This window comes from Populus alba, chromosome 10 (genome assembly GCF_005239225.2).
Source record: "Populus alba chromosome 10, ASM523922v2, whole genome shotgun sequence".
Lineage (NCBI taxonomy): Eukaryota > Viridiplantae > Streptophyta > Magnoliopsida > Malpighiales > Salicaceae > Populus > Populus alba.
The window spans coordinates 3,850,701-3,871,439 of NC_133293.1; the positions used below are offsets into that span (position 1 = coordinate 3,850,701).

General features: G+C 33.1%; 1 protein-coding gene across 1 annotated transcript; it reads right to left on the bottom strand.

Annotated features, from left to right (window-relative positions):
* Window positions 1-974: 974 nt before the first annotated feature.
* Window positions 975-12,410, bottom strand: LOC118034578 (serine/threonine-protein kinase PBL27). Its single transcript, XM_035039922.2, has 5 exons — window positions 11,899-12,410; window positions 10,820-11,019; window positions 10,400-10,589; window positions 2,380-2,771; window positions 975-2,225 (listed from the first exon to the last, which is right to left on the bottom strand). The coding sequence occupies exons 1-5, from the start codon at window positions 12,038-12,040 to the stop codon at window positions 1,602-1,604; spliced, it is 1,548 nt and encodes a 515-aa protein (XP_034895813.1). The 5' UTR covers window positions 12,041-12,410; the 3' UTR covers window positions 975-1,601.
* Window positions 12,411-20,739: the final 8,329 nt, after the last annotated feature.

A 20,739-nucleotide genomic window follows, 5' to 3' on the forward strand; every position in this document is an offset into this window, starting at 1 on the left:
TTATTTCTCATATTTTGGGCCTTATTTGGGATACTTTAGGCTTTATTATAATTTAGGTTGATGTTAGTCATTATGTCAATTATTTTTTTACTTTATTTCAAGTATAAATGTTATTTTATAAGACTATTTTTTTAAGTTGGAATACATTATTGCCGCATATTGTATGTATTGTGTGAGGATTCTCTTATTTGGTTCATTAAACTACTTTGGCTCCTCAAAAAATTAATCAAACTTCAAGGTGTTTTCTATACTTGTTGGAGTTTCTTTATAAATGTTGAGTGATGGTTAATATTTTATAATCTTAGTATTTCTTACAAGTTATCTCTGAGTTAAATTCAATCATAAGTTTAAATTTATTTTTTTTAAAAAAATTAATTTAATTAAGTTTTTTTATTTTTATATCTATAATGTTCACTTCAATAAGATAACTATATCTAAATTTCTTACATGTTAGATAAATAGAGTACTATTATAGTAGAAACCTTGTAGATATCCATTGTAATCTCTAATTGAAAAGGTTTAAAAGCAGTGTCATCTCTAACTGAAAAGACAGGTTTCATTATACAGAACAACTTCAACGGGCAGGACTGCACGGACTCCAACTGCCCAATTAAAATGTGGTCTGAAAATTTACTTTTGACCACGGCTTCGTCCTACACAGACCACTATCTGATAGCTCTTTCTCCAGGAAAAAAACGTGTAAGAAATTATTTACGCCCTGGCAGAAGTAGCATTGTAATGGAGACTAGGTCGCTAGTGTTGTATTTAAGCAAGATCTTCTACTGAAAACGAGTGTTAGAATAAACAATCCATCCCCATACGAGGCTACAGAGATGACAATGCAAACAATCCAACAATAGTAAGCATAAGTGACTCATTGGAAAGATTAGCTTGGAAATTAACACTTGCAAATCATTCTCGAGCATGAAACATCCTACCCCACACAGAGAGAGAGAGGGAGAGAGAGAGAGTGATAAGATTATACATGGAGAACAATATCATGAGAAGAGAAGCAAGGTGTTCGTTACAGAGTGATAAGATTATACATGGAGAACAATATCATGAAAACTTTTTCTGTATAAGCCGAAACACGACTGACTCAAAGAAATCCATATACAAGACTATTGAGCACAAGCTGTGACACCAATGAGGCACCCAAACCAAACCCACTAAACCACCCCACATAAAACAGAAATACATGGGGGCAGAAATTAGCTAATCTTCCCAGATTTCCTTGTAATATGAACTTCAGAAACCCCTAAATACATAGAATGACATGTTGCACACATCATTCTGCAAGTGGGGTTACCCTTAAATCACATGAAATTGAACACTACCCCTTCCCCTGAACTCTTCTTTAACTGTGTCCTTCCTCCAACCATATAATTGAAGAATTCATTTTCCTACTGCTACAAGAATGATACAGGACAAACAACAGTCAAAGTTCGATACAAGAAGTCTTAACCCTGGTGGGAAATTGAAACCAAGACAATGAAGGATGATGTATGTGCAACCTCTTTTGTCATGATGACCCTCAAAAGCATGTAGCATACGCTGTGCCTAAAAGACCATAACCCCATAACAATGCCCTTGGGGTGCCATCACTCGTTTGTACCATCAAAACTACCCATTGCATTCGCCCGCCTTTTGTCTCTCCAATTCTCACCCCATACTTTTGCTTCTGCAACTGCTCGTTCTCTATCTAAATCACGATTTCTTGGAGTTTCCCTTGCTCTGCTGGTATTCACAGGACTATCTCTCTGAGTATCCTGTTGGTCTGAGTCGTCCAAACCCCATTTTCTGCCAGATCCACCTGTTTCACTCCTTCCTAATTCTGCACCAGTGCTGAATTCCCTAACATGGTCCCGTTTCCTATAGTCAGGTGAGTTTTTGTAGGTGGAAGGGGAACCATTTCGCCCACCACGTCCATGCTCGTCTGGGCTATCCAGCCCATCAGCCATTCCCCTCCGATCATCTCTGTTCCTAGGTGTAGATGGTCCGACTCTGTTACTTTGATTGACAGCATTTGGGTCATAGGTTTGGGAAGCTAAATATGTGAGAGCAGTCACAACATCGCCTATTAGAGGCCTTGTAGCAGCCTGCTCTTGCAAACACATAGCTGCAACCGCAAGAGCTTGATACAGTCCTCGCATTGGATAACGGCCTTGAAGCAGTGGATCAGCCATTTTAGGGAATTTCCTACGATCCTTGAAAAGTGGTCTTGCCTAAAAGCCCCAGGTCCCAAGAAAAAAACAGAGGGAACATAAATTTCTTTTCATGTTAATTCAGTGTACAAAATAAAAAGGACGTGAATTTCCATGATGCATTGATATGAAGCATTAAAAAGTTAGCTGATAAATAAAAGGAAGAAACACTTACCCATGCAACTAGATTATGCTCTCCAGGAGCCCGGGTGTTATCAATTGCCTTGCGCCCTGTGATAAGTTCAAGAAAGACAACCCCAAAACTATAGACATCAGACTTTAAAGTAAGTTGGCCAGTCATGGCATACTCTGGAGCACAATAACCATATGTCCCCATCACACGTGTTGAGACATGAGTCTTGTCACCAACAGGACCTAGCTTTGCAAGTCCGAAATCTGACAACTTGGGATGATAACCCTCATCAAGAAGGATGTTGGATGATTTTAAGTCCCGGTATATGACAGGAGGGTTTGCTTTATCATGCAAGTATTCCAATCCCTTAGCCGCACCAGCTGCAATCTTCATCCTTGTGTTCCAGTCCAGAGGCTCTTTGTCCGGGGGAAGATCTGAAATCAACATTAAATAAGCTAACAAGAGTGGGTTGCAGAAACCATATTATTCTTATCCAAACTTGAAACATGCATACAGGCAGATAAAGGGGATCAAAATCAATCACTGAAATGCATCATTTTAGAGTAATTCTAAATCAAGAATCTTTGATGTTAAAGTTATGAAGAAATGTCAGCAACCACCAAAAGTGATATAACAAGAACAGTACTTTGTTTTACAAGTTACAACTCCAAGCATCAACAGATATAGTCAATCAAGGGCCTCAATATTGCTACAAAAGGCTGGTTTTGAGTTTAAAAAACAAGTTTAGAAACTCCAACAGATATTTGGTAAAGTTTCTAAAATCACAGTTTCAGAATTTCAAGACACTTACAACTAAGTTCTGGTTCAAACCTTGGTTCAAAAACTCAATTGCAAATACAGGCTAGATATTATGCCACATAGCCCTAGAGCTAAACAGATTGCCACCCAAACCTATCAACAGCCTTAATCTCACACTCTTGAGCTGCAAGAACCTGCCTTTTCCATTCAGCTCACCCGCAGCTATTTTCTTATACCTTCAGCAATTATCTCTTCTCTAATTATCCCTTACCAGATTATGATAGGCTTTTCTTGTGTTCCAGCCTCAATTCAAATCGAATCCAATCACACTGCACTCTACACTCTTCCTGCACAGGGTAGGACCATCTCAGTTCAATTTTCCTCAACGTCAGTTGGTGCTACCCTTGACTACAATAGCATTAATTTGTGATGCTGGCTTTACTACTGTAACTCATCCGATCATCTCAACAGGGGTTTCTTTGATAGCCATGACAGCTATACCAGATAATATTAGTGGTTCCTTTGCCCCAGTTTCAAGGATCTTACTCATTTCCCTGTAGACTTAGTTATTGCCAGACTCCTAGAGATTACTCTAATTTCATACTGAAAGGGATTAACAAAAAAACATGAAACAACAACTCTCAGGCCAAGCACTTCTGTCTATGGGAAATTAGATATTTAAGATTAGTCCATGCACAAACAGAAGATCTTTTCTCTTCATATTGAAAGATAGTACTCATACAAAGCCATTCTCAGTTGAAGAATTGAATTCAGCAGCTTAACACAAATTTAAGCAGGAACTCATAAGCAACCATTTAACAGATGGTTAATGCTAGTTAATCAAAAGATTAGACACAGGTTTGACAACTAATCCTTCTAAGTTCTGCATGGCAGTTATGTGAAGCAGACCCAACTTTAATCTCACACATACTGTAAGCAATATTGCCAAAAGCTTTGCAGTGAGTCTAGTTGTATATGCAATAATCTACTAATACTTTTGATCGATCATGTTTGCCATGAACTACCAAGATAAAACCTACACTAGAATTTTTTTTTTTTCCACTTTGCATTCTTCTAAAAGACCGCCCTAGCATTAAATTATGGATATGATATAGCAACTCATATCAACAAAAGTGCAAGCATGCCTTCATTGTTGGAATGCAGCTCGTGAAGAAACTAAAATAATAAATTGCTACTTGATCAGATAACTACACCACAAATAAAAAACAACACAACACATGAAATTGTCTTCAATATTTCACAGGGGTATTCATATGAATTGAGGAAAAATACCAGGTATCAATTGCAAAATTCAAGCAATTTAAAAATACCACTAGCATGCCAGATTCAACTACAACTGATACTAGCAATATCAAACATACAAACAGTACCACTTCAAATGCTAATGACACTGGTGGTGGCATTTTATAAATACTATCCCAGATTTGACTATTTTTATCAGGCATCATTCTGCTAGTGTTTATGTGTTAGAAGTGCAAGTTTGGCATTGGAAACAAGCAAAGATCAGCAGGCCAGAAGTGAAGTTTGGGCAGAATGCAGCAATGGAAGTTGCAACTGTAACTGCAACTAATTCTGCAGCAAAGATCAAGAGGATTACGTGGAAAATTAATTAGTTAGCTAGCTAGCTGGACTGGTAGTCATCAGTTAGTTGTTAGTTAGAAAGGATTGAATTACTTGTATAAAAGCATAATTGTACAGAAACTTGTGAGGCAAGCAATAGAAGTTTCCAGTTTCAATTTGCATTCTTCCATCTTTCTCTTCTAGTTTCTCCCTTCTGCATTTCTTCTAAAAAATACATTGTTTTGTTAAGAAAGATCTCAACAAATTGGTATTAGAGCAAAGATCTTTGGCCACTAATAGAATACTGAAATCTTGAGGTATTTTGGAAGTGGACTATGGTGGAAAATAACAAGATTAAGGCGTTGGAAGAGCATAGAAAAAGACTTGATGAACAAATGCAAAGCATTCATTAAGAACTTCAAGATTCCATAGCTGCAAACCAGAAGCAATGGCGGGAACAAACAAAAAGGGCAGAGCAGAACAACGTGCAAATGGAAGCCATGATGACCACATTAAAGTTATTCATGAATAGCCAAGCAGAGAAAGAAGAGATAACTCAGCTTCAGATGGGATAATACCTAACCATAGAGCTTACAACCATGGGGAAACTATGGGAAACCATGATATCCATAGGGTTGGTACAATGTAGCATTACCTAAAGTGAAATCACCTACTTTTTGGAGAGCAAATCCAAGATGGATTAGAAAGTGCAAGAAATTCTTCAAGATGCACTTCACACCAGTGAATAAGTGGGTGGGAATAACTTCCTTATACCTTGAAGGAAAGACAGAGATATGGAATGAAGAATTCTTCCTAAGAGGGTATGATTTGGCTATTTGGGAAGAATTTGCAGGAGCCATCTGTATGAGGCTTGGTAGTGTAAAAGATGATGAAGAATTTAACAAGTTAGTGCAGGACAAAGGTGTAAAGGAGTATGTGCAAAGATTTGAAGAGCTTAAATCTTTAATGAATGCTTTAAATCCACCACTACTAGAATCATATTACATCTCCAACTTTATAAGTGGAATCAAGGATGACATTAAACCAATGCTCAAGATCCTCAAGCCAACAATTCTGATGTGGGTTTTGATCAAGTTGAATGGCAAGAGGAGTCTAATAATGCTTTGGCCAAGAAGAATAGATTCATTCCAAGAACTGCTCCTTCATACAATATGGGTGAAGAAAGCAAGATTGAGGAATATGGTCTATCTTTGAATGCATTGGTTGAAAGTTATGCACATAACACTAAAAGGATCAAAGGCAGTTGTCAAGGATGAGACATTGTCATTTCCATTGATAGTGGCAGCACACCTTCATTGAAGCATATGTTATTAAAAAAAATTAAGGCATCCATTAAGAATACTATTATGCTTGTTGTAACAGTAGCCAACAGAAATGTAATACTCACAGTCCAAAATTCATATGGTTTATGCAAGGATACAAGTTTCAAACAGATTTGAGAGTGATTGGAGTAGACTGATTGAGAATCTACTCAACAATTCTGTTTGACTTCATCAAAATGAAATTGTCATTCAGAAAGGATGGTAGGATGACTGAATTGAAAGGAATTATAGAAGAAGCTGGATTACAAATGATCACATCTGCAAAGGACTATAAGAGCTTGAGAGAGGCAGTGTATGGCTTTATGGGATAATTTTTTTTTCCATGAAGGTATGTGAAGAACCTACTTAGGCTATGTAAAACTCAAAAGTGAAAACATTGCCAGAAGAATACGATTCAGTGTTTGCAAAACCTAAACACCTTCGACCTGCTAGGGGATTTGATCACATGATTCCTCTGATACCTGGGGCCAAACCAATCAATATCAGACCTTATAAGAGCTCATTTGTGCATAAGAAAGAGATAGAGGTTGGTTAAAGAGATGTTGCAAAATAAGATTATACAACACAATTGCAGTCCATTTGCTTCTCCAGTGTTGCTGGTAAAAAGAAAGATAACACATGAAGGTTTTTTGTTGATTGCAAGCAACTACATAATTTGACTATCAAAACTAAATTTTCCATTCCATTAATTGATTACTTAATGGATGAATAACATGGTTCTCAATTCTTCTCAAGTTGGATCTTAGGTCTGGTTATCATCGGATAAGAATGCACGAAGAAGATGATGAGAAAACAACTTTTATAACTCATCATGGACACTATGAGTTCAAAGTTATGCTCTTTGGCTTGACTAATGCTCTAGTTACATTTCAAGCCTTGATGAACACTGTGTTGAAACCATTCTTAATAAAGTTTGTACATGTATTTTTCGATGACATTATGGTATATAGTTCTACTCTAGAACTACATATCCACCATCTGAATTTAGTACTAGAAACATTAAGGGAAAAACACTTGCTAGCAAAGAAATCAAAATGTTACATTGAGGGAAAAACACATGCTAGCAAAGAAATCAAAATGTTTTGTGAGCAACAAGTTGAGTACTTGGGGCACATCATATCAACAGAAGGTGTGCCCACTAATCCAAGAAAAGACAAAAGCAGTGAAGAATTGGCCAATTCCTTATTCAGTTAAAGAGTTGAGCAGTTTCCATGGATTGACAGGATATTACTGGAGATTTATAAGGGGATTTGAAGTCATCAACAAGCCATTAACTTAGCTTCATTGGAATAGAAAGGCACAAGAAGCTTTTGACAAGTTAAAAGATGCCTTATGCAAGGCTCCAGTATTAGCCTTGACAAACTTCAACTGCACCATTGTGCTAGAGACTGATGCGTGTGAAAAAAGATTTTGGTGCAATCTTGAGCCAAGAAGGGCCACTAGCTCACTAATGGCATTAAGTCCAATATATCTTAGACTAGCAATCTATGTGGAGTATATGGCTATACTAATGGCAGTAGAAAATGAAGACACTACCTGCAGCATGATCAATTCATCATTAAAACTAATCATGAAAGTTTAAAGCACCTTTTGCAACAAAGGATTCATACTCCTATAAAAAATAAAAGTTTAACCAAGTTGTTAGGGCTAAGATATCAAATTCAGTTAGGAAAGGCAAGGAGAATGTTGTAGCATATACTCTATCTAGAAGAATTGGTGATGTGGATAGTCCAAATGAAACACCATTGATTCCAAGAGGACGGGAGCTATTACAATAGTGGTACTGGCATGGTATAAAGAAGTAAGTGAGACTAACAAGGATGATTCTCAATAATTATCGCTGAGAAAATGATGGATGCAAGTAGTTGGCTAGATTACACTTTTGTTGAAGGGGTGCCAAGATATATGAACAAAATAGTCATTGGTAAAAAGAGAAATTTAAGAGAAAGATCGGCAAGTGTTGCACATGATTGATATGTAGAGGGGCATGCTGGATACAAAATTTCTATAGAAGACTCAAGGCAATGTTCTACTGGCCTTAATGAAGACTTTAGTTAAAAAGCTAAAAGTTTGTGGAAGAATATGATGTGTGTATGCGCAAGATAGAAAGGATAAGCATACTATGGATTACCACAACCATTGACCTGGAGAAAATAACCATGGATTTTATAGAAGTACTGCTGCATTCAAGAGGAAAAGATGCAACATTCAGAAGGAACCTAGAGAAATATAACCATGAATTTTATAGAAGTACTGCCACATTCAGGAGGAAAAAATGCAACATTCAAATAGTTGTCATGTTTACCAAGTAAAAGCATTTCATAGCAGTAACACCTCCTTTTAGTGCTCAAGAGATAACTCAACTTTCCTAGGATCATTTCTACAAATTGTATGGGTTGCCAACAACTACTGTCACAGACAGGGATAAGGTATTCACTAGCCAATTTTGGAAAGAGTTGTTTAAACTATTGTGGGTGAAGCTACTGATGAGTTCATCATACCATCCACAGACTGATGGCCAAACCGAAAGGGTTAAGAGAACTATTTGAGGTGTATGACAATGCACAACCCAAAGAAGTGGCATCACTGTCTTTGGCTCAATACTGGTACAATACTAGCTTCCATTCTTCCATCAAGATGAGTCTTTTTCAAGCTCTACATGGATATCCTCCACCAAGCAGAGAGATAGCTACACAAGAAACCACAATAGTAGTTGCAGTAAAAGAGGTAATTAAAAGAAGGGCTAACATGGATCAACTGTTACAAACACAGTTGGAAAGAGCTGAGCATAGAATGAAACAAATATAGATAAGGGAAGGATAAAAAGATAATTTAAGGTTGGGGATTTAGTGTATCTCAAGCTTCAACTTTATAGACATACAAGTGTGACATTAAGAAAAGGCATCAAGTTGAATCCCAGGTTTTATGGTCCATATAAGATTATACAAAGGATTGGGTTAGTAGCATACAAGTTGCAGCTACAGAAGGATCTACCATTCATCCAGTTTTCCATAAATCTTTGGTTAAGAAAAAGGTGGGAAACAATGCAGTAGTCTCTTCTTCATTACAAAAAGTGGATGAGTTTAAAAGAGTTGAAGTTAATCCTGTGGCCATTCTAGATAGAAAGATCATAAAGAAGGGTAATAGAGTTGTGGTTATGAGATTTATTCAATGGTTCAAACTATTCAAAGAAAATGCAACTCAGGAAGATTAAGAAGTCAATTATCCAGCCTTGATCAACAGAAGTGCAAGTAAGTTTGGCATTGGAAACAGGCAAAGAAGCAGAAGCAAAGATCAACAGGCCAAAAGTGAAGTTTGGGCAGAATGTAGCAATGGAAGTTGCAACTGTAACTGCAACTAATTCTGCAGCAAAGATCAAGAGGATTACATGGCAAGTTAGTTGGTTTGTTAGTTAGACTGGTAGTAATCAGTTACAAGTTAGTTGTTAGTAAGAAAGGATTGAATCACTTGTATAAACGCACAATTGTACAGAAACTTGAGAGGCAAGCAATAAAAGTTTCCAGTTTCAATCAACATTCATTTACCTTTCTCCTCTCATTTCTCCCTTCTGCATTTCTTCAAAAATAAATTGTTTTGTTAAGAAAGATCTTAACATTATCAAATCAAATTCAAACAGCAGCTGCCACTATAGCAGCATATATGTATCACCAACTCTCCAATCCCATTCTCTTTTTAAGACATTTTTAACAGCATCATCAAATCATTCTTAGATTATCCCAAATACCATAACTCTAATAATTGGTCTCAATATCCTCACACCAATGACAATGATGCTTTTGCTTATAACATCAATTGTGGTCGGTTCCAAATTCAATTCCACAAAACGCAGTGTTTTCCCCCCCCTTAAAACTTCCCCCTAAATACTGACAAAATGTTTCAAAGAAACAAGTTGGCCAGTCAATTCCCTCACTTCCTTTTGCTGATCTATACATAGATTTGATGACTCCTAAAACTTTCCTAAGCTTTTTATTCTGAGAATAACTCAGCAAAAGGATATGACCAGGGCTAGATACCCATGTTTTCTGTCCATTCTTAGTCAACTCTCTCACTCTCCTAGGAAGAAAAACTCATGCAGATCACCAAACACATAAAGAGGTATGATATCCACATATGTCCTGAAATACATATTTTTAACAGTATGTAGTGCATGAACCAGTGATTCATCCCTGATCTCATGAATGGGCGATAGAGCAGTCTGTCCAGAGAAAGAGGTTAAAGTGAATGCACGTTGAAAATACAAGTGGTCTGCCATAGGGGATCTCATTTTTCTACCAGGTGATGTGACAGAACAATTTAACCACACACAATGAGGTTGTATGAATGCAATGTATTAAAGCAAATAAAGCAAAGAATCTAACCATGTAAATGATCCTCCAATGATCCCAATGGCATAAACTCATAAACAAGGAGGCGTTGGTCCCCATCAGCACAGTAGCCAATCAAGTTGACAAGGTTTGGATGGTGTAAGAGGCTGAGCATGAGAACCTCCACCAGAAATTCTCTATTTCCTTGAAGGCCATTTCGGTCAAGCTGTTTCACAGCAACTACCTGCAAATGCAATTTCCAACCAACCAAATATCATCAAAGGAGATCAACACAACATTCTTTGAAATTACAATTCAGAGCAAAAGGCTAAAAAGGTAAAAGACCACAGAATTTGAAGCTTAATATCAAAAGTCACAAAGTCTAACAGATAGTGCACATAATGTAAAACAAACATTACGGAATATATACATGCATGATAATGTGTTCATCCATTTCAACAAACCACAACTTACCTGGCCAGTGCTCTCAATGCGACCTTTGTAAACACGCCCAAAACCTCCTTCACCTAACAAGCACTCTGGTCTAAAGTTCGTTGTGGCAGCAGCTAATTCTCGGAATGTAAATATCTGTGCTGCAATGTTAGCTGTTGGTCCATCTTTGGGAATTGATTGTTCCTTCTTGGGATCAGAACCACTCCGAGATTTTGATTTGTCTGCATGAATATGTGAATCAGAAAACAGACAGATGAATTGCTACAGCCAGAACTTCGAGCAAGCTAAATTATGGAACACGATTCAGCAGTCGAGAGGATAAAGATATCTATAAATAAATAGATAAAATATGGAACAGCATATCTTTATGCTGCTCTATACCTTTTATGTGACTCTGAGCACTTTACAATTAGATGAACTTCCCAAAACAATACTACATATAAAGCTAGAACAGCAAGCGAGATGTTGGGCTTTTCTTATGGGTGAGTATTCTGAAACTAGTCTTTGTCCAAACAGAAATGACAACAATCTCATCTCATATTTCGAAGACAACATTAATTTAAGCCTAACACATCACTGATTTTACATTCTTCATAGAAAGACTGAGGACATAGAAACACAGATCACCTCAGAAGTTTTCGGTTTCTCATTCCCAATCTGCTAGGGAAATAGAAGATTTCAGTTTGAAAGGCAATTACTACCATCCCATTTCATCCTAATAATGATGATTTAAGACAGAAAGCAAAACATAATTATAAGAAACAACACAAATAGAGTTACTAAAAACAAGAGTAGATCACCAAAATAAACGCTTGGCACTACACCGTCAGAACAAAAATTAATCAGCGCAAAAAAGAAGCTAGCAATCCAATAAAAAAAATGCAAAACTTAAAGAGAAAAAACCCAATTTATCAAGCCACTCATTAATGAAACAGATCAAAGCATTACCCAATTCTACCAGCAAACCATCACCAAAAAACTCTAAATGAAACTAAAAAAAAGCATGATTCAACACAACAAAACCATCGAATGATCTTTAAAAAAGAATACAAAAACAAAACTCATTCACCAAAATTAACAAAAAAATCAAATTTTGTTACCTGAACTAACTCTGCCAACATGGTGAGACTGACCAGCTGAACCTTCTTTAAGTGAATCCTTCTTGTTCAATTCTTTAACAAGACCAAAACCACTACTACCCTCCTTGTTTGATGACCCAAAACAAGGAAAACACCCACCCATATCAAATACACACAAATCAAAGACGACCAACTAAACCTTTACCACTCAAAAGATTGAAATTTTTTCAGAGTTTGAATCTTTAATACAAAATTGAACACGAAAATTCTGTGTCAAGTCACTCACTTTGCTTTCTTTTGCTTTTGCTTTCTCTCTCTAAAAACTTTCCCTCTCTAGGATTTTCATTGTCCATTGAAAGTAAAGATCGATCAAGTGAGAGACCGAGAGTGTTAGATCAACAAATAGAAGAAAATCTTGTGGAAGCTCAAGCTAGCAAACGAAACAAGAGATTGTAAAAAACACAAGAAACCTCGAAATAAAACTCAAGTGATTAATGTAATAAAGTGAAGTATTTTCCTTTTCTTTTTTGAATATTTAAAAAAGTTTAAAGCTATTTGTTTTCTGAAAAAGTTAGCTACAACGTAATGATGTAATTATAGAACAAAAGTAATTAATGTAATAAAGTGATGCTGCTTCTTTTCTTAAGTTTTTTATTAAATTTTTTTTTCAATTAAATTATTTTAATATTTTTAAATTATTTTAATACATTAATATCAAAAATAAATTTTAAAAAATAAAATAAAATATTACTTTAATATATTTTTAAATAAAAATTATTTTAAAATACAACTATTATTATATTGCCAACAAACTATTAATTTCGTGTTTTAATTCAGCTCCTGTACAAAAGAAAAGAACAATATATCTTAAATGTTTTGTTTGGATTGATTTATAGCTTATGCTATTTTATCATATTTAAATTCAACCATATATTTTAAAAGGAAATTTCATATTATATTAAATTCAAATTTTTTTTTAAAAAAATATTGTTGTTTTTCGAATTCTTTACAATCTTGTTCGTGTATCTAATTTCTTCATATTTTTTTTAAATATATTTTAAACACAATTTATACTATAATACTTCATTGTTGATATAAATATAGAAAAACACTTTATTTTAAATTTTTTTTCTTTTGTTTTTCAATTTTTATTTTTATTTTTTTTAATTTATCATTTAATATTTTTTAATTTTAAATTAGTCATTATAAGTTTTTTTTTTATGATGTTATTATAGTTTTAAAAAAATATCTTAATATTTAGTTAATATTTACTTTTTATAAATATGTATTTTTATTATTATTTTATTAAATAAAAAATAACATCAATAATCCAGGATATGGGTTTTGTAAATTAAACCACAAAACCTAAGTTGATTCACATATCATAACCTCAATATTAAACAAATATTATATTGATTTTTTTTTAAAGTTAAATTATATTTTTATTGGTTATTCAAATTATTTTTAAACTCACTAAATCAATTGTATCATATAAAGTCAACTCTCACGGATGTTAATTTTAAACTCCTTCTATGCAAAAAGTTAGGTTGAAAGGTTTCAAAGGCGACCAATTGGAATTGATTTAATAATAATATCGAATATTTTTTTTTAAAAAATTCCATCTTCCATTTTTTTTTCCTTTCTATTAAATACTTTTTGTCTATTTTTTAAAATGAATTTTAACCTTCAATATTTTATTGATTTTGAATTGATATTTATAATTTGTTTATATTTACTTTCTATAAAGTTATTATAGTCTCAAACAAAAATTCCGGTATTTGGTTTATATTCAATTCTATAAGCTTTCTATTTTTGATATGATATCATTAAGTAAAAAATATTTTTTTAAAAAATTATTAAACTCAATAGAGTCCGTGATATGAGTCACATGTTTGGTAAGTTGAACCTTGAAATTTAGATTAATTTAATATGTTTTTGTTTTAATATTAATAAAAAAATTTTTTCTAAAGATTTTTTTTAAAGTCAAATCATTTTTTTTTTACTTGTTGTCTGACTTGAATTTTTGACCAATTAAGTAGATTAGATTGAATTAGACAACTCTCATGGATTTAATTTTAAAACTATAGCTAGACAAAGAGTCAAGTTACGAGAATACAAGATTGAGTCGTTGCGTTGAGTTTAATAATAATATCAAATATTTTTTTAAAGTCTAATATTTTTTTAGGTTTATCTTTTTAATCCAACAAATATGGTAAGATGAGCCTCAAAACTATAAATTTATTTATTAAAAAAAAAAAAACTAACCAAACTATTTTCTATTTTAGGCGTGTATTGTTTGCCTTCAATTCCAGTGAATTTAAATCTCAGCAAATTATAAAATACAGCTACAAAAATTATTTTACTTCTGAAAGAAAAAAAAGAAATAGAAATCTTACTCGAAAAATACAGGGATGCCATAATTGCTAAGTAAACTATACGCATCCTCTTGTATATTTATTATTATATTATTTATATCCTTTGAGTTATTTATTTTTTTACCGTTTAATCCTGGTGTCCTCGTAATAAGTGATTTTTTTTCCAGTTTTTGTAATAACTGTCCAGAAAGTGGGACCCAATGAAGGGATGTGCTTCAACACTTGTGATGGAGATTCCAAACACATGTATAAAAATGTTTAGAGAAGTTGTCTAGGTAGGGATTCCAAGTGATAAGTTTTATTTTAGTTTACCTGCGACGTGGGTTTTGAACTGTTGGATTGGAATCTGATTTTGTTCCAGAAATGTGAGTTGCGTCATGGAGATTGATCCAACGTCTGGGAAACTCGGTGCTGGAAGAAATATATATGTTGATTTTAGAATTTTTTTCTCTTTCAAAAAGCAATTAATTTTAGGATACAATATGATTTGTTGTTTTTTAAAATATTTTTTGTATTAAAATATTTTTTGTGTTAAAATATATTTTTATTTTTTAAAAATTATTTTTGAGATCAACATATCAAAACAATCTAAAAAATATATATAAAAATTATTTTTTTAAAAATATAGATATAATCGTATTTTGAATTGTTTTTTTTTTTTTTTTTAATAAAGTAAGGGCAACGTGCATAAACCCAATGTATTATGGTTTGTCCATATGAATTTGTAAAACAATTACAATTTACTAGCCATAGTGTTACGGTATACCACAGTTTTGAGAAGCATGGACTCCTTTTTTTTTTTTCTTTTTTTTTTTCCATTTTTTTTTTAGATTTAGCATGGGCTCGATTTTTTCCCTCAAAACTTCTTACTGTTAAACATGGAGACGTAGCATTTAGTAAGGCTTCAAATTTTAAGGAAATAATTATTATTATTATTTGCAAATATACTAGTAAGAGTGAATGTCACTTATGTTTAATCTTGGTTGGAAAGCTACCCGAGAATTCCCTTGATGTTAAAATAAAAAATTAATTTCAAATATATATATAAACGTGAAACTAGAATTTAGGTTTAATCTTGGTGTGAAAGCTACCCAAGAATTTCCTTTATGTTAAAATAAAAAATTAAGGTCAGGTTTTAGTTATATACTTAGGTTAGAACAATATTGTATATGAATAAACTAACAAAACACTAAAATAGCTAGGTGAAACATTGTTTCATCTACTGTATACTTATATCCATTAACAATATAAACCAAAGTTTTAAAATCCGGACCAGCCCGACGAGTTGACCCGGGACTCGGCTGACCCGGGCCTGGGATTGGTCCGGGTAAAGGCAAAAACCTGTTTGAGAGTTGGCCCAGTGAAATCCGGTCGACCTGGTTAGTCGACCTGGGACCCGGACCACCCGGTCAAACTCGACTGAGACCCGGTCTCTCTTTTTTTTTTTTTATATATATACTAATAGACGTTAAACGACGTCGTTTTGGCCTTTGCCAAACGATCAAGAACAATGAAGCAGAATTGGGAATATTGATCACAAGAGAACCACAAAAGGGTTGTTCTTAGTTTCTTGAAAAAATGGATAAACAAGTGGGGTTTTTGTCAATTACCTTGTGATATTGTAAAAAGTGAAGTGTACAACAAGAAGAAGATAGAGGAGAGAGGAAGCTTAGAGAGTGTCATAACTGAGGAAGAACTTGAGTTTCACCACTTCATCTCCTGGTTCTGGTTCAGCTAAAGATTCTTGCATTATCTTGTAGGGTCTTGTGGTTCTTTTTTAAGTGAATTTTTTAAGTAGGTTCTGGTTTGTCTTTGGAGTTTGCTTGCTGGCCTCAATAACGAAGAAAGAATTCCAAAGAACTCTACTTCTAACAAGAGTGAATGATATTGCTGGCCAAATCTTAATAATAGCCTTAGGCCCTTATGGTAACTTCACCTAGGTTGACACAGTGAGTTCTTGAAGTGATGAAGCCACTCACAGGCTGGCATTTTTAGTGAGAGTGACGTTAGAGAACTAGCCCACCAGGACAACACCATTTGTTTTTTTTTTGTTGACCAGGGTCAACCCATCTGACCCGTGACTCGGTCACTTGACCGGATCGATAACCGGGTCGGATTTCAAAACTATGATATAAACTCACACGGTGCTAATTTTCTTTAGCAACATAGTGTATTTTTTTGAAAAAAAATATATGATCCTTTTATGTTGATTTTATTAGAGATTTAACTTGTTATTGAGTTAACACTTGATTTTGCAAAAAAATCTAGATTTTAGATTTTTTCTAAAAAGATTAGAAATAAAGAGACAATAATTGAAGAATAGGAAAAAAATAAAACCCTTTTTAGAAGATTAGAAGGAATTAGACGTGAAAATCAAGGGGGGGAATTATTGAAAAAGAAAAAGAAATGAGAGAAAAATGGATCCACATAGCCACACTAGAGCTACACCTCCTCCATGTGTTAACTTAAAAGGAAACCACTGCTAAGACAATTCTAACAACACCAACCTTTTTAGGCATAAGAAGTATTGGAAGCATATGTTGACTCATGCTCTTCCAAAAATATCCTTTAGCCAATAACTCCTTTACTTGTCTTTGAAACTCCTTTACTTGTCTTTGAAACTCCTTTGTTTCATTTGGATTATTTCTATAGACTAGTTGAATGAGAATTGTAACTCTAGTCACAAGATTAATTTGATGTTTTATTCCTCTATTGTAAGGTAAACCACTAGAAACATCATCATGAAATATATCTTCATATTTCTTGTAACATCCTTAAGTTTTAAATCTAGGTTTAGTGGTATCAAGTCATAGTTTTTTAAAAACCAGGGTGATTTATTTTTAATCTCATAATTCATGACTCATGATTACAAATTACTATCTTAAAAGTCATTTAAGATTCTACTAAAATTTCAGCAAAGACTCCTTAAAACTAAACATTCCCAAGTATCGACATTCACAATTCACACATGCTATCAAAACTTAATTCATGGTCCAACCATCTTGGACCTTTTTTCATGAGCAACACAAACCACTTTCCATTTCACAATCCATAATCAATCACATTAAATATACTTCATAATGAAGAACATAATTATGAATATACGAAACACTATGAACTAGTATATGCATTCTTAATTTAATAAAATGAAATAAGTATTATGTTAAATTTCAAACCTAATAAAAGAGATTCAATAGTGTTAAATTACATCTTAATGCTAGTTTACTTTACATTACAAACATTAGTCACAAAAATTATATTACAAAAGGGAATTTTACCTATCCATAATTACATTATCTTTGCCTAAACAAAAGAAAACACTATAAATAATCTATTGCTCCGCTCGGGTTTGCGATGAGCCTAAAATCAATTTATTATACAATATAAGCACATAATTCAACAAGTGACACAACAAAACATATACACCTCTAATTTTATTTCATTAAACCAAAATCCACACTTTAAAAATGTGTCATCTTTTTATACTTATCAACTACTTGATTCAACCTAAATAATCCATAAATAACTCGACAAGTTAGCCACACTAACACAACTAGCTTCACTTTAGATAGTTAGTCAAATTAAGTATCTTGACATGAAATCACATTGACATCACTAGCTCCTCTCTAAACAGCTAGTCAAATTAAGTATCTCTACAATCAATCACATTAACGCCACTAGCTCCACTCAAAATAGCTAGTCAAATTAAGTATCATGACAGTTAATCACATTGATGCCACTAGCTCTACTCTAAACAACTAGTCAAATTAAATATCCTGACAATCAATCAAATTGACGCCACTAACTGCACTTCGAATAGTTAGTCATGTTAAACACCACGCCCATTAGTTTCATTGATGTCATTAGCTCTATGCAAGACAGCTAGTCAAATCAATCATTCCTTAATAGTAATAATTATGTAAATAAATGCAAATTTTTAAAAATTAGCAATTTAAAAGACTTAAGAAATCTATTAAGTAGAAAAATTACAAGGCACCTACCTAGAGCCCATGCTCGTGTTGTTGCTTCCCTGATCCAATAGCTTCTCCTATACCATTAGGATTTCAATAATCATTATCATTTCAGTCATTCTAAGAATCTCATTCCAATTCTTATCCAACCAATATTATCTAACCAATAACAAGGGAATCCTTAAAATTCCATACACATGCTCACTTTTTATGTTCATACTCATTCTTATAGGTTCAATTGTTAAAATCCTTAGTTCAATGACAATTTTAAGAACACATAAAACAAACTATGGGTCGTACCCCCTCCTTACAAGAAGTTTTGACCAAACCTATTTCTTAAGGGACTAAAAGTCCCCTTCCAAATCTCATGAAATTCTCTTTTCATATAGTCTCAAAATATGCCTTTTAACACAATTCATTACATCAATTTAAATTAGAAAAAAAAAATCTAAACCCCCCTATTACTATTACTATTACTATCATGTGGCCAAAACCACCACAAAAAAAAGGACATGCATTTCTTCCAAAATTTCATTTAAATTTGTTATAACTCAACCATTATACATTTCACTTAACAAAACTCAACCCAATTTTCATAACAACCAAGTCAACAAAGTTCATTCCTATTTTATTTGTTTAAGCCGAAACTTCTCCCTATTGGAAACATGTGTTTTTTTTTTTTAAATTTTTTTATGTGATTTAATTCCATGCCCAATAATTAAATGCATTATATAACATAATCAAATACATATTCCATGTCAATTTGAACTAATAAATTCAAACCCACATACACTAAGTTGGACATGATTTGATGCGATCCAAGCAACACCATGAGATCTGTTAGAGGTTTCAATTGGTCCAGTGACAATACATAGGGATAATAGTTTCAAAGAGGCTTTTAATGGATTTTTTCAAAACACATGGGCTAATAAGGTGAGCTTCAAGAAGTTATTAAATAATGAAGTATAAGCCTTGATTAATTTAATTCATGTTCAAGAAAGGCTTGTAGGTGGATATCCAAACATTATAAAAAGATTAGAAAAAAAGATTCAAACCTATCAATTTTGACGTTTCATTACTATTTTGGTCATAATTAGAGCTACAGAAGGAATTTTAATATGATTTCAGTTGAATTGAAAACTAGACATCCATAACTTTCTAGTGATATAAGGCACCAATGCATTAATATGAGAGATAATTATGCATTCGAAGTTAGGCTTTGATTCTACTAGCAAATTATGAAAACGACTTTAATCTTATTTAAATTAGTTGGGTTATTGTTTTATTTATATTTTAATTATTATTATTAGTCTTTTTAGATATATTAAGGCCTTTATTTAAATTTTGTTTCATTGTAGTATTATTATTTATTAGGTTTATCTATATTCACTAGAGATATCCTATTAGACTTAAGATTCTTTCTAGTATAAATACTCTTTTATAGAGACTTTTTGAAGAGAATACTATTTTTAATAAAAAAAATATGACATTTTTGCTATTTTTAATGTGATTGAGTTATTCTCATACTAATATGAACCATGTTAGGTTTGAAATTTACCTTAAAATGCATACTAACTAGTTTTGCAAGATTAAGTTTATCTCTCAAAACATACATAAGATAGAGCTAAAATTTTACAAGGAGATACTAAACACATGAAAATACATTTTGGTAAAATTTTAGGTTAATTAAAATCTAGTAGCATATTTTTTAAATTGGTTGTAGTTGCTGTTAATGTTTTGGCAGATTCATTGATAAATTGTTATTTCTTGGTTATTTTTGGCTCAATCAATCCAGACCTGAAATGGGTTAATTTTGGCAGTAAATGGATATTAAATCAGGCTTGTGTAAGTCATAAACTTGTGCATGAGCTTGGGCTACAAGGATTCCTAATGTAGTTTGAACTCATTAAAAAAAAGTAAAAGTCCTTTCTTTTCCAGGATATATATGGTAGCCAGGGACTCTATAAATACTTTTGTTTTAGTTGTGTTTTTTTTTTTTTTTGTTGGCTCTCTTTAAGTTTCGATAGCCTAGAGAGAACTTTAACACTTATTTTCCCATTATTAATTTATACTTTTGGGTTTGGTTAATTGGCTAAGACCTAAGACTTGTTTGAGATTAATTATTAATTAGTTTTCAACTATGGCCCACGGCTTGTTTAGGTCCATGCTTTCGGGTTTATTAATATAGAATTTGGGTCAGTTTCATAAGAGGACCAATTTAGCCCACAAGGGTAAATCCATTAGAGTTTTCATTTTCAAGAGTATAAATACTCTTTACAAGGACAAAATTTTCAGACTTGATAATACTATTGCTGCTAAATTTATTTAGCTTGTGTGTGAGAGATTCTCATATTCTTTGGTTATCTAACAAACTAAATTAACTTATCAAATATTAACTAGCTTTATAACATCTTCTTTATACTTCTCATTCATGGATTGGTATTTGTATGGTAGATGCTATTATTTTAGTAGTTTTGGTGTCTTGGGATAAGTTTCCATTATATCACACTCCTATT